Source organism: Canis aureus, chromosome 7, assembly GCF_053574225.1.
Source record: "Canis aureus isolate CA01 chromosome 7, VMU_Caureus_v.1.0, whole genome shotgun sequence".
NCBI lineage: Eukaryota > Metazoa > Chordata > Mammalia > Carnivora > Canidae > Canis > Canis aureus.
The window spans coordinates 28980377-28994395 of record NC_135617.1 but is presented as its reverse complement, the minus strand read 5'-3'; the positions used below and the strand labels follow the sequence as shown (position 1 = coordinate 28994395).

The 14019-nt window shown below is 38.0% G+C and overlaps 1 protein-coding gene across 4 annotated transcripts in view; it reads right to left on the bottom strand.

The window, feature by feature from the left end:
- Positions 1–2064: 2064 nt before the first annotated feature.
- ME1 (malic enzyme 1) overlaps positions 2065–14019 on the bottom strand; it is a 213043-nt gene continuing 201088 nt past the window's right edge. For all 4 annotated transcript variants that reach the window (XM_077903231.1, XM_077903230.1, XM_077903233.1 and 1 more), the window contains exons 13-14: positions 7742–7840; positions 2065–3927 (exon numbers count right to left, since the gene is read on the bottom strand). In XM_077903231.1, the coding sequence (XP_077759357.1) occupies positions 3757–3927; positions 7742–7840 (270 nt within the window). In that variant the 3' untranslated portion in view covers positions 2065–3756. The remainder of the gene's footprint in view (positions 3928–7741; positions 7841–14019) is intronic.

Sequence of the window (14019 nt, the reverse complement as noted above, 5' to 3'; positions counted from 1 at the left end):
TTGTTACCAATACTGTACTGCAAATTTGGAAGTTGCTGAGAGTAAATCTTAACAGTTCTCATCACAAAAAAATTTTGGTGATGGATATTGACTGGACTTATTGTAGTGATCATTTGCCTTAATATATACAAATACAAAATCATGTTGTATATGTGAAACTAATATAATGTTAATTACACCCCAAGTTTTTAAGAAAATGCGTTTCATGGATGCTGCTACTCCCATCTCCAATGTATTTCTCAAGGCTTTAGTGAAAGGAGCCTCAGTGATAGGTTTTCTTGGGAGACTTAGGAGATCACCAGGATTAAAATGGTCTGATTGACATGACAAATCTACTCCAACCTTCCTATCATTGAATCTTTTAATTCCTTTACATTATTTCAAGGAAAGTTTGCATTTTCAGTTTCATTTAATGTGAGCCATTATTCAGTCTACATTTCAATCAACTAACTGAACAACAAGTAGAATGACTTTCAGTTGCCTAAAGCAACACACTGAATCCAGAATCTGTGGCAAGTGCACCCCTACCAATCAATTCTATCCAATCCAAAATTGTACTTCTCCTTTCTCAGTACATTTTCAGAATACCGTACATTTTCACTCAATTTTTGCCAATATAAATAAGCAAAGTCAAGAATTCTTTTGGTGGGAGTCTTCTTCTGGGTCTCCCTTTATAACTGTATCCACCACAGCTCCTCTCTGGAATCTGATATTAGTGTGTGGAAGAGGAGCAGGAGGTAAACTGAGGGAGCTGATTATAGGATCTTCAAGCAAGGCAGTTAACAAACTAACAGGAAGAGCTCCCACTTTGATTAGCAAAGGAAGATATGTCAATTCTCTGTTTTCCTAGGGGTCGAGAGGTTCTCTGGGACACAGGGCTTTCAGTATTCAAACCTGGATTATTGTACACACTAGCTTAGGATATCACACATCTTCCAAATATCCATACCCATAGATCCCATTCCAAATCAAGGTCCTCCTGTTTCTGATCAATACTCTCAAATACAAGATCTGGTGAAGCTGTGAATGCAGCTCCTGGTGGAATTTTGCAACGAGTAGGATCAAACCTGACCTTGTTCTCAGTGATTTCAACCTGACAGCAAGACAGAAAAGATTCTTTTGGCAAAAACATAGGCATTTTTCTAGTTTTTACACCATGACTTGAGCTGAGGATTTAAGCCTTTGAGCCCCGATGATCTCCTTCTTGATTAACCCATCTCTATAGAATCAACCACCCTCATCCCACAGTCCTGGATTTCCACTCCTTTAACACTGTTTGGGAGTGGCAGCCATTTGTCGGCCCAAACTTGCCCATCCTTTGATAGTGCGTTCCATCCATTTTTTGCTTCTTGTTTTTGAGGTCCCAAAGATATTTCATTAGATTAACTTTATTAACTATATTTTTACTATTTATATTTACTTCTTTAACCCATCCGAAGTCTCCCTTTTTACATGATATAAGGTATGGTTCTAGTTTTAATATTCTCCATGTGGTAGACCGGTTTTTCCAAGCCTTTTATGAAAAGCCCTATTACTTTCATCTGTTGATTTTCATCTGTTGATTCCTTTCATCTGTTGCTACTTTTGTCATTCACATATTTAAGGAGTCTGTGAGCTTCCAGGACTTGATGTATATGCAAATATCTGGATTCTGGAGGCTAGTAAACGGTAATGTAAAATGTTTCATTAATATTTTTATATCAATTACGTACTGAAATAATATTCTGGAAGTGTCAGTATTAATAAATAATACTGACATATTATAATAATATAATAACATATTATAATAATAAAGTATTAACATGGATTCTTCCTGTTTCTTCTTTTTATGAGGCCACTAGCAATTATACAGGTGGCTCACTTTCTTTTTCTTTTAGATGATGCTATATTCTAGACTGCACTCAAGCGAAGAGAGACTATGAAGCAAGATTAAACACAGATTTACAACCCACCTCCTTCATGAATTAGCTCTGTGCACCTGGTAAGTTCCTTCAGAAAATACCTACTTGGTAAAGAACTTATGGGACTGCAGCAAATAATATATACAGAATACTTGATACCTAGTAAGTAATCATCCAGTGCTTGCTTTATTCTCTTCCTATAAGGATAAGGAAGTAGCTCATTTATCATAGTATACAGCAAATATGACTACACATTTTTTAAATGAAGGTCAAGCTAAAATCAGCTATTAGAATATTTTTAAAATTCATACCCTGTCACATCACTGCCAAAACACAGCATTATCATTTTAAAAGGTGAAAATATTTTAAGAGAAAAAGACAATCATAATTTTATTCATTCACTTTTTCTATGTTTTAATAAATCTTTTGCATAGGTAAATACATTTAGTTAGAGCTACAAGACACATGAAACAGACAAGAAATCAGCATTCTGGATCTTTTCAAAGTAACTATATTGAGGAAATTTTGACTAAATGTTACTTTCAGAAATACCCCCCAATCCCTTCTATTCACACCTAAATCAATCTGTGTAACTGTCAACCTTTAATAAATCAGTTTATAGTATGGTTTATCTTGAACATCTTATGCTTTTTGAAAGCATTATTTCAAAAACAAAATTCTCCAAATAATTCTACAAATAAATAGCAAATGTTATTGCACCTGAGCTTAAGAATTTAAATTTGTTTCCACTGGTTCAGTTATTAACTTCTAAAGTAAAACTTGAAATAAACATTAACGTCTGGGCTATAACTACTGATGATAACTAGAATATCTCAATACCTGATGTCCAAATAATTTCTGATATTGGGGAATACGTTACAAAATTTCCTCCAAACTCAGAGGAAAGTGAGTTTGTTGTAATAGAGGGAGCTCCTCATTACCTGAGCTAATCAAGGAAACATGGGCAGGTCACTCATGTGGGAACCCAGCTTGTTTGGGAACCATACTCTCGCTCCTGACTTTGGAGATCTCTGTTCTAACAGATAGGTTCCACTGGCAGCCCTTTCTCAAAGAGATGATCTGCTCTCTCTCAGCTCTTCCCACAGCTTGGACTATGCTAAACTAAGGGTACCAACCTCAGGACAGGACCACAGTCTACAAATGCCTGGCAGCAATAATGTGGAGGACAGGGCATTCAGTCAGGGGCAAAAAAGGTGGTTTGGGAAAGGATATCTGACTGAGGACCAAAGTGATAAGTCACAATGGTGAAAGAATATTAAAATCTAAGGCTGCACAAGGCACTGTAAACAGCAATGATCTTTATTAGAAATGTTAGAGTTCAGTTGCACTAAAAGAGCTAATATAATCTAGGATTGAAATAAAAATACCTGAGAAGTTATTTTTCTCTAGGCAACAAAGTAAGTGTTGTTTCTGTTTTTAGCGAAAGTTCATCGATGCCTTAATTCATTTGTCTTCATAAAAAAAGAGTAGATTTTTAACAAAATGTTCAACAAAAGAATTATGGATCTTAATGCTGAGTATATCAATTTACTACTCATTTTGGTCTTTCCATTAGTTACCTATATAAAAATGGTGTGTTTCTCAGTAGCAGGTACAACAGCTTTTAAAGAGAACTTAGGCAAAATAAGAGAGAAATCATAAATATCAAGAAAGTAAATGAAGCAAAAATGTCTAGTGTCATGTTCATCCTAAAGTATATTAATATTCTTCCTTGGATTTTCATTATTAAAGTAAAATTCTTAGTCTAATGAATTATTACAAAAGATTCCAATCTTTAAAAATGATGAAAGACTTTAAGATCTCATTAATGGAATTAGAAATGTCAGTTATTATGCTACTGGTCAAGTTTGGTCTGTATTTTCTGGGCCTCTTCAGGCCAAGAATAACAATCAGGTAGGATCTGGTCATAATCAGTATCATACATCTGAGAGCGGACAAATGCCTCCTTGTTTGGGGGTTCAGGATAAACTGTGGCTGTCTTTTCTTGGTAAGCATCTTTCACAATCTAGGAATAAAAAAAGAATATTGATTAACAAATAGAGTTGATGGTAAGTACATGTCAGTTTTTATCTGTTTTGAAAAATTAATTTATGTCACCTGTTTAAAAAAATAGGTTAGATTATGATAAAAGCACACATACACAAAGAAGGTTTAAAATGAAAATGCAACTTTAAATCATATAGCTGGAGGAGAACATGATGTCAACAACCGAAAGTGAGAATAGAAATGTATTATATGTGATCATAACAGGATTTAGCATATAATCCAGTGGTAAAGGTCTTGAAATGACCAGAATGATAATTAACTTGAACTAAATACCTTAATATTCCTGCTAAGTCTGAACTCAGCGCGCAGCTTCAACAGTCCCTATGCTGACCACAGCCTCTTACAAAATGTCCTTATTTATCCCTGCTCACCTAATCAGCTGGACTCTGTCCTCAGTTTCAATGCTCCTCGCCAGTATCACAGGATCTCCCCTCCCTGTCTCCCTGTCAAACTCACCATCTTAGCCCCCAGCCTGGCGGGGGGGACCCCAGTGCTGGCTTTCTTCCTTCATGGCTCCCTCCTGCGATGTCATACTTTTCCTAACTCTACCTGGGTCACACATTATCCTTTTCTTTGACAAACGAAAACACTTTCTCTCCTAGTTACCACAGGCAGTTGCGAACCTTCCTCCGTCACATCTGCATTTGACTCTCACCGCTGTACTGAGAACATCCCAGTTTATCAGAGAAAACAATCTCAATTTCCCCTTCCATCAACTCAAACTATCTCCTCTGTATCTTTAAACATTCTCTCTTCCCTTACTTTCTTTGAAAAGAATGGATTCTTCCTCTTGTCAAGATTAATCAGTCTATACATGTTCTTTAACTCACTCCAGTTGTAAAAAAGGCAATCACTGGCAGCTATTTATGTAATAGAGTTATATGGATAAGTCTGATTTTGAAGACTATTGAAATGATCAAGTATCTTTTCTCAATGAAAAATTAGCATTTATGAAAAAATATGGTTCCAAAGACTGACGTTTTATGGAGAAATGTTTATGAAAAACATGAAATAGATGTATACATCCATGATTATGAAGATGTTAGCAAAGCAAGAAAGCACATGAAGAAAGACTGGAGGTGAATATACCAAAATGGTAAAACTGCTTATGTTAGAAAAATACAGTAGCAGGTAATTTCTTCTCTTTTTCCCAAAGTATCTATAATTTGGTATTATTACTTTTTAACAGCTTTTTTGAGGTATGATTCATTGACTACAAAATCCCAACATATTAAGTACACAATTATTTTTGTAAATTCACAGAGTTGTGCAACTGTTAGCACATCCAGTTTCAGAACACCTCCATCATCCCAGAGAACTCTTATGCTTTCTGCAATGGCTATATTTTATAATAAAATACATTGTTTTATTCCTGACATAGACCTCTGGAAGTTTACTCCTCTTTCTGCTCCCAGGACACACTGTATCAATGATCCCCTCTCTCCCTAAGGTCTTTACTCTGTCCTTGTCAATGCCAGACTCTGCAAGAGCAATTTGTATTGGTTGCTTTCCTAATTCTCCCTAGATACAACTTCTGTGCTATGGAAACTTTTGTAAAAGGTTCTGGTCACTTTTAGGTACTAAAAGTTCATCTGTTTCTCACTACCCCAGCTGCGTTAATCAAAACTTCCACTCCCATCCTGACACTGTATCTTGTCTAGTTTCTGACATGGGTTTGGTTCTGAGTCTCTTCTTAAAATGCTGACTTCTCCTCTTCCTAGCTTCTTGCATCTGTCTTCTGGACAAAATAACAAACCATGTTCTATCCTTGGTTCTCACTTGTCAATACTTGCTGTCTTAGTAGCCCCAACCACTCCTGGCACCTCCCCCGTTACCACCGGGAATATAGCCCACATCTTTGTATCTGGCATCTCTTTAAGTTTCAGTCATTTCCACCGACTTGCTGGAACTGTATGGATTGTACATGAATGTCCTCTGAAAGCTCATACTTTGAGTCCACTTAGACCATCTTCCTCCCTTCACTTGTTTCTTTGTCTTGACTTGATATTCTGCATTCTGTGCCTTCCCATTACTCTAGGTGTAATATCTGAGTCTTTCTAAACTTCTCTGAGGTTCCTTGCTTTTATTCTTTCTCCTCTAATCATAAGCTAACACCTTCTCATTTAAATCTTCAAATTGGGGATGCCTGGGTGGCTCAGTGGTTCAGCATCTGCCTTCGGCTCAGAGCGTGATTCCAGGGTCCCAGGATTGAGTACCACATCAGGCTCCCCTGCAGGGAGCCTGCCTATGTGTCTGCCTCTCTCTCTGTATCTCTCATGAATAAATAAAATCTTTTTAAAAATCTTCAAATTAAACTTAACATGATAATGTGCTGATCAGTGTATTAATAATCCAAACTTGGCAAAAACTAGGATATAAAAATAGTAGAACGTAGGATACTCATTTATGGATAGGTAACCAAGCAGACCATCTAGTTTTTTGAAGTTTTACGTGGTTTTTGAAGCATGTGCCCTCAATCAACAAGGCAAATAGTGACATGTGAGTCCTAAATGTCATATCGCTTTGCTAAATTTGCTAATGGCTTTGATTTTCAACCAACAGTAATTCTGCCCCTGAGGGGACCCTTGGCAATGTCTGGAGACATTTTTGGTCATTACAATTGGGCAGGGGCTGTGGCAGCCCGTGGGTAGAGGCCATGTACGCTAAGTATTCCATAGTGCCCAGGATAAGCCTCACAACAAAGAGTTATTCAGCCAGTATGTGCATAGTGCTGAGGTTGAGAGACCCTCATTTAAAGAAAACATATAAACATAACCATTATGGGCTACCTATGTCACCAAAAATTCATTTGTATTAATCCCCATTACTCCAGAGTGTGATATTTGGAGATAGGGACTTTAAAAAGGGTAATTAAATTAAACTGAGGCTGTCTGGGGGTCTCTAACCCAAACTGACTAGTGTTCTTACAGGAAGGGTAAATTGGGACAAACCAAGAGAACCAAGGATGTTTGTACACAAAGAAAAGACCACAGAAGGACACAGTGGAAAGGCAGTCATCTACAAGCCAAGGAGAGAGCCCTTGAATAAAATCAAGCCTCTACCGTCTTAATCTTAGATTTCTAGCCCCCAGAACTGTGAAAAAATAAATTTCTGTTGTTTGAGCCACCAGGTCTGGTATTTTGTTATGGCAACCCTAGTAAGCTAATACAATTATACTGCAAAAAAGTCAATTTCCCACTCCTCTTAATGAAAATTTCTGTGAGTTTAGGTTCTTCTGGATTAATTATTTCAAGAGCTCATCTGTCAGCCCAACAGTTCTGAGTTGCTTCCCCTCATTGTATTTACCCTCTGCCCGGTGTTATCAGTTATGATCTTTAAGATGCCATGCATCCAGCAACATGGTTAAGACGGGTGATTCAAGGTCTAAACATTAATCTACCATATCTGCAGCATTTTGGTGACCATTGCCAAGTGTGATATGGAGAACAATAAGTAAAAACAAAAAACAAAAACCAGAAAAAAACAAAAACGTGAAGCTGGGGAAACCTAACCGAAATGAGACCCTGCTAACTTTTTTAGATTGTGGAAAAGAATGATGGGGAAACTAATGATTCATCCCAATTCTTCAATTCCTAGGTATGAAATGCAGTTCCTAAGCTCTGCTGAGGTACTGTGGCTCATTTCTCTAACTTCCAACAAAATAAGTCGATACAAATATGCATTTCAAGGGAGTTGATTTGTAGTACCTAAAAATGCCTATTTAGGAACAGAAAGAAGGAAAAATAATGAGACTTAGACACAAGTGGTTTTACCTTTGCTGCAATTTTCAGAGAAACATCTCTAATGGTGTCCAAAGGAGGATAAAGCCGGCCCTCTTCCAAGTGTTTATCTGATACTTGCTGGGCTATAATCTTTCAAAAAAAGAAAGACAAAAATGTTTTTATTTCATACCACAAAACATTTCCTTCCCCTGTCAATGGGAAACCTGAGTCCACAGACACTTGGGGATTGGTGGGATCACACCATTACTAAAGTTGGGAAAAGAATCTTCATTGTCCAACTCTCTAGTTCCTTTTCTACTATGCCATGGAACTGGAAGCTTTTCCCTTCTGATCTACTAGTGCAATAGGAGAGAGAGGAGCAAGGAAGGCAGAGGAGAATGATGCAAGTGATAGTACAGGAGGAAAGGGACTCAGGGATGATCACACTACTTCTTCCAGATCACATATTCTGGCACAACAGGTAGAGCAGGAGGCTGAGAAAGCCATTTTGGAGTCACATTGCAAGTAGGATTTCAATTTACCCAGATTCTGGATTATCTGAATCACCTAACTGGCCCTGGCATTTGGTATCCCCAAGCCCTTCTGTATTTCTAAATCAAATGGCATACACTTAAAAATTTGCTAAACGTTATCTCTCTCTCTCTCTCTCTCTCTCTCTCTCTCTCACACACACACACACACACACACAATAATAGAGAAAACAGGAAAGGACTTTTGGCAGTAATGGATATATTTATGGCATATGTTTTGGTGATCATTTTACAGGTATATAATTATCTCCAAACTCATCAAGTTGTATAATTAAATATGTACAGCTTTTTGTATGTCAATCATACTTCAATAAAATGTATTTTTTAATGAGACAGACTGACATTATATGCCTCCTGATGTGGTGCACCGAGAAGAGTGCAATTATTAGGCATTTAGTACTCCTAACAAAACCACATACCTTGAATTCAATCATGAGGAAACAATCAGATAAACCCAAAGTGAGGAACATTGTAAAAAACAACTGGCCTGTATGCTCCAAAATGTCAGCACCATAAAGGAAAGACTGAAATATTCTTGCAGATTAAAGGATTAGTCTAGGGGTTATAAAGGATAACCTTTTTTTTTTGGTTAATTGGAAAAATCTAAATTTGGACTATGCATTAGATAAAAATATTATATCAGTGTTAAAGTTCCTGAATTGAAAATGGAACAGAGATCACATTAAAAAAATGTCCTGAAATATCTAGGGGTAAAGGGACATAATATTGTAAGTTGCTCTTGAACAGTTCACAATAAAGTTCTATATGCTAAGCTATTTGCTAAACTTCCTGGACCACAGAGGTAGACTCAGCAACTTTGAAGTTCCCTTCAGCTCTAAGACTTTGATTAGGTATTCAGTGTGGCAAGTCTAAACCAGTGGGTTATGATTTAATGGAGCTGAGGATGCAGAGAGGAAGTAGAAAATCTTCCTCTTTTGAACACTTTGAATAATCACCCGCTTATTTCTCAGTATCTCGTAATATCTCTTAGATTTTTTTAAATCATGAAATTATTTCTGCAATTGTTTTACTCCATCAGCATATATGAAAGACACTGAGCGTCACATCAAGAGAGGTTAAAAAAACAGCTCCTGCCTTTGAGAGAGTTGTAAGTTAGTGACGGAGAAAAGAGAATGCTGGAGGGGAGGACAGTCTTAGCTATAGGTGACATGTAGAGTATTAGGAAATCCAGAGGAATATTGGAGGGACCTGGAGTATGGGACAAGTTAGACAAACAGGGAAGGCATGGGCACTCCAGAAAGTAGATTCAGACCAATGGCAGAGATGTAGGGGCTGGACTCAGTGAGCCAAAGTGTCCTGATCTTGGGGAGCTGAGGGGTGATCTGCATAGGGAATAAGGATTGGGGCACCATCACTGCAAATTAAGTTCTGGTGGATGACCGAAGACTTCTCAGGCAGGGTATTCAGGCAAGGGTTTGGAGTGGAGGAGAGCAAGATGAAGTTACTAGTATAACTGCTATGTGATTATTACATTGCATATTATGCAAAATATAGTGTAAATTATATTAATAGAAAGTCGATCACAAGGAATTTCATAATGACATTGCTTAACTCATTTATTTCTTGCCTTTGTAATGGGATGCTGAGTAAAACTTTTCCTTTGCCCCAGAATTGGTGATCAGAGCCCCCTCCCCCAGCACAAACAGACAGAACTGTTTTTACAAACAGAACATTTTAATGAAGCCATCCAACAAGTGAGGACTACCATCTCCCTCAGAACTGAAGAGGTGGTGGAATCAGCCCTGCAACCCCCATAAACACAGCCACTCCCCTTCCCAGAAGGCTGGGATCAGGAGAATCAGGGAGAGTCACCAGAACCATGATTTGGCCTAGTGGGTAATGCAGTGGCTTGTCCTTCCTCTTTTTATTGCATGCTGTCTCTGCTTGAAAGCTTCAGGTGCCCTCAAGAAGGAGAGACTGGTGTTCTATTCCCCACTTAGCCTGAGCAATTATAGACGTTTATATAAGTAGAGGTGAACTGAATGAGAGTGGGGGAGAATGAGACAGAAAGGGGGGATTGCTGCAGATCAGTCTGTACCCCTCGGAAGGCATGAGCTTCCAAAGTTGAGTGACCACTGCAGAGGATGATCCAACAGGCTGGGTAAGCTGAGGAAGGGGAGGGAGGCTGAGCTGGAGCCACATGTCTCACATCCTGCCCAAGAGGGTCCCAAGAGTCCTTTAAGCTCTTGTACACATGCCCCATGAGAAAGCCAGATTTTCACCCTGGCCTCATACGGTTTAATGGCCTAAAAAAGTGGAGAGTTAATAAAACACATTTGCCCTTTTCTATACACATGTGAGGAAATAGGCCTTAATGAGGCAGGGAGAGGTTTTTCAGAGCCAAACCAGTTTCCCCCAAACCACTCATGGTGCTGGTATGAGAGGTTGGGGTGGGGGGCAGTAAAAGAGAAGGTGACTCGCTGCCAGCTGTTGCTGCAGGCTCTTGCACTGAAGGGAAAAGATATCTGAATTGTATACAAATTCTGAACTAGAGTTGTTTAATCATTGTTCACTGATGTATCCCCAGCACCCAGAATAATGCCTAGTATATAGTAGGTACTTAATTAATACTCGTTAGAAGAATGAGTAGAAACAGAATTAAAAATTACTTGAGATGCCATTAAGAGAAAGAAAAGAGGGACCTTATGGGGAATTATTTCAAACGATGACTGAGCCAAAATAAAACCATTTTATGTTGACTGAATGAATTGGGTTGCTTACAAAATCTTGTTACTCCTTGTACTGCAAAGATTTTTTTAGCACATTTAAATCAGTTGACATTTCTTAGATGTTAAAGCAAACACTTGTATGGAGAGGCAGTATTGTTATTTAACTGGATAGAGAAAAAATAAGCACAATCATGAAAGGATGTAATAGCACAGTGGTTGAAAGCTCAGGCTCTGATATGAGGTAGGTCCGTATTCAAAGTGTAACTGCAATAATTAGTATTTGCTTGAATTCAGGCAAATTAATTAACCTTTGTAAGCCTAGTTTTCTCTTTGGTGACAGAAGACTAATAACATTTCCAAATTCATGGGATTAAATGATATAAACACCAGTAAGGAGTTTACCACATTGTCTGGGAAAGTAAGCGTTCGATAAATCTTAGCTATTTTACTTTTCAAAGAACAGATGGCAGCCAGCATGGCAGAATGGAAATAAAATAGCTTTTGGGGTCAGATCTTGTTCTACAACATATTAGCTTATTAGCTTTTTGACTTGAAGGAAACTTATATAACCAACCAACTGCAAATTATTTCTATGAGATAATATGTATACCTCTCCTCTCACCATTGGCATATGGCTGGTATCCAACATCATTTTTTTTTCTCTAGAATGTTACACAGTATCATTTTAGGGAGATCTGGGACAGTTAGAAGACTTCTGAGTAAAGAAGAATCAGTCTGAATCTTTGCTTTCCATGTATGCCTGTCAGATAGACAGGGAGCCAAGAAACTGTAGAATAGCTTCAAGTAGCAAACAGGTAACAACAGGGAACCTTACTGCTAGGAACCAAATCACTAAAATGGAATGGAGGAGTGTCCTAGGGGAAAAGGAAGGAGTATAAAAGAGTCTTGGTGTCATTCTCACCTAGTAGCTCATTCACTCAAAAATGATTTGCTGCTCATGATTTGCCATTGGTGTCAAACTACGTTGTGTCCACTTTCAAATGACCTCTCTTCATTTCATTTTGGCAATGTTACAACAGCTGGTTTTTCAATTATCCAGTGATTTAAATCAATCAGTTTCCTCCAGATGCTGTTGTCAGTGGTGATCATCTCGTGTTCCAGAACAGACATTAGAAAGGGGTGGGGTGAGGCAGGTGAGAGGACGTGAAGCAGGTGACTCAGGCAGAAAGAACAGTGTAGGGATAAGAGGCCAAGGCTTGCCTCTTAGATGTGGACAAGAGATGAGGGGTTTATTTCCAGGCAGCTGTACAGACAATGCAGAGCCATAAGGCTGATCCAGCGGAGCAGTAAGTGCTCCTATTTGAGGTCCAGAAGGCTGCCAGAGTACCAGGAAAGCTAGAAATCTCTTTGTTATATAAAAATGCCCAGGAAATCTTCAGGATTGATGCTTATCCATGAGATTTCTAGTTCCAAAAGAGACTCAACTATTTAAGGAAATAATCCTTAATTATTAAATTTTGGGTTGCCAAACAAAAAATTCACCTAGATCTCCTACATGTAACTTTTGTTAACTACAAAATATAATCTAGTAAGGACTTCCTTCTTTGGTCCCCCTAGCAGTGAGCAGCTGTGATACTGTATTTATTCTTCTTGATAACATAAATGCCTAGTTCTATTTAGCTCAATTCAGTAAATATTTACAAAGTTTCTTTATGTGCTTTAGCATTGTGCTAGGTGCTAATGGAGTTCTTGTTTTTTTTTTTTTTTCTAATGGAGTTCTGAAAGAAGTATATGAAAGACTCTGTCTTTAAAGAAGATAATCTACAATTTAATTGTAAGGCAACACTTAACTGTTTGAAATATAAAGCTCTCAAGAGCATAATACAAGTAGAAATTAAACTAAATGTCAAGGTGTTTGATAAAGACAGCCATGGCTAAACAAAGATCACGATGAGCCACGGTAGTCACAAAAGGAGTTAGGCAGTGACCAGAAGGTTAGGCTTAGCCAGGTGGAAAACAGTTCTGAGTTTTCCAACCAGGATAACAGAGCAGTTATGCAGGTCTATGTGTGTACCATGTGTTTGAAGCTTTGAGATTAGGGAGAATGAAAGAATGTCAGGTTTCTAGCCTTTAGAGTCTGCTTAGAAAGGGATGTCACTAATAGCAATGCAAATATTGAGGGTAAGGGAAGATGAGAAGTAAAGTTTTATGCATCTTGAGTTTAAGGAAACTCCGGCATTAAGCAAGCATTAAGGAAGCAGGCATTTCTGTGGAAATATCGATCAGACATAAGAAAAGATGAAACCAGAGATACATAGATTTGGCCACTTAGAATTAAGATAATGGAAACTAGAGAATGGAGGAGATCCCCAAATTCCCCCAGATTCATAAGAAAAAGGGAAGAAAAAAGTTAGGACAAAATAAAAAGGATGCTAGAAAAAAAAGCTCTTAGGACAAAATAAAAAGGATGCTAGAAAAAAAAGCTCTTAGTTAAAAGGGATTTGAAAAGAAGACAAAGAAAACAATGAGGTGGTATAAATAACAGGAATGTTGTGTGGAAGCCTGAGAGAAAAACAGGGGAAAGGTCAAAAGATTTAGCTGGAGAGATCACTAGCTATGATAAGAATAAGACTATTGACATTACATTTTATTTCTTTTCTTCATAGTTTTTTGGTAGTGATTATTATTACTACTTTGCCTGGAAAGTAAATGAAAGGATTTTTTTTTCATGAACCTTGTCACTAGATGGTGCTGGAGTTATTCAGGAAAGCAAACACAGGCTACAATGAGTAAAAGATCTCCCCCGCCCCCCACTGCTTTGATGTGTCTATTATATAGAACAATGATTACATTTTCCTTAATGTATAAACAGCTTTGAAAAGCTCTCCTAGTAATTAAATATCTATTTATGTTTAACAAGATTTTTTTTCAAAGCTCGGAGGGCACCTGGCTGGCTCAGCCAGTTAAGCATCTGCCTTCCACTCAGGTGATGATCCTGGGGTCCTGGGATAGAGCCCCACATTGGGCTTCCTGCTCAGTGGGGAGCCAGCTTCTCCCTCTTCCACTATGGCTCCCCCGGCTGTGGCTCTCTTTCTCTGTGTCAAATAAATAAAATCTATATTTTAAG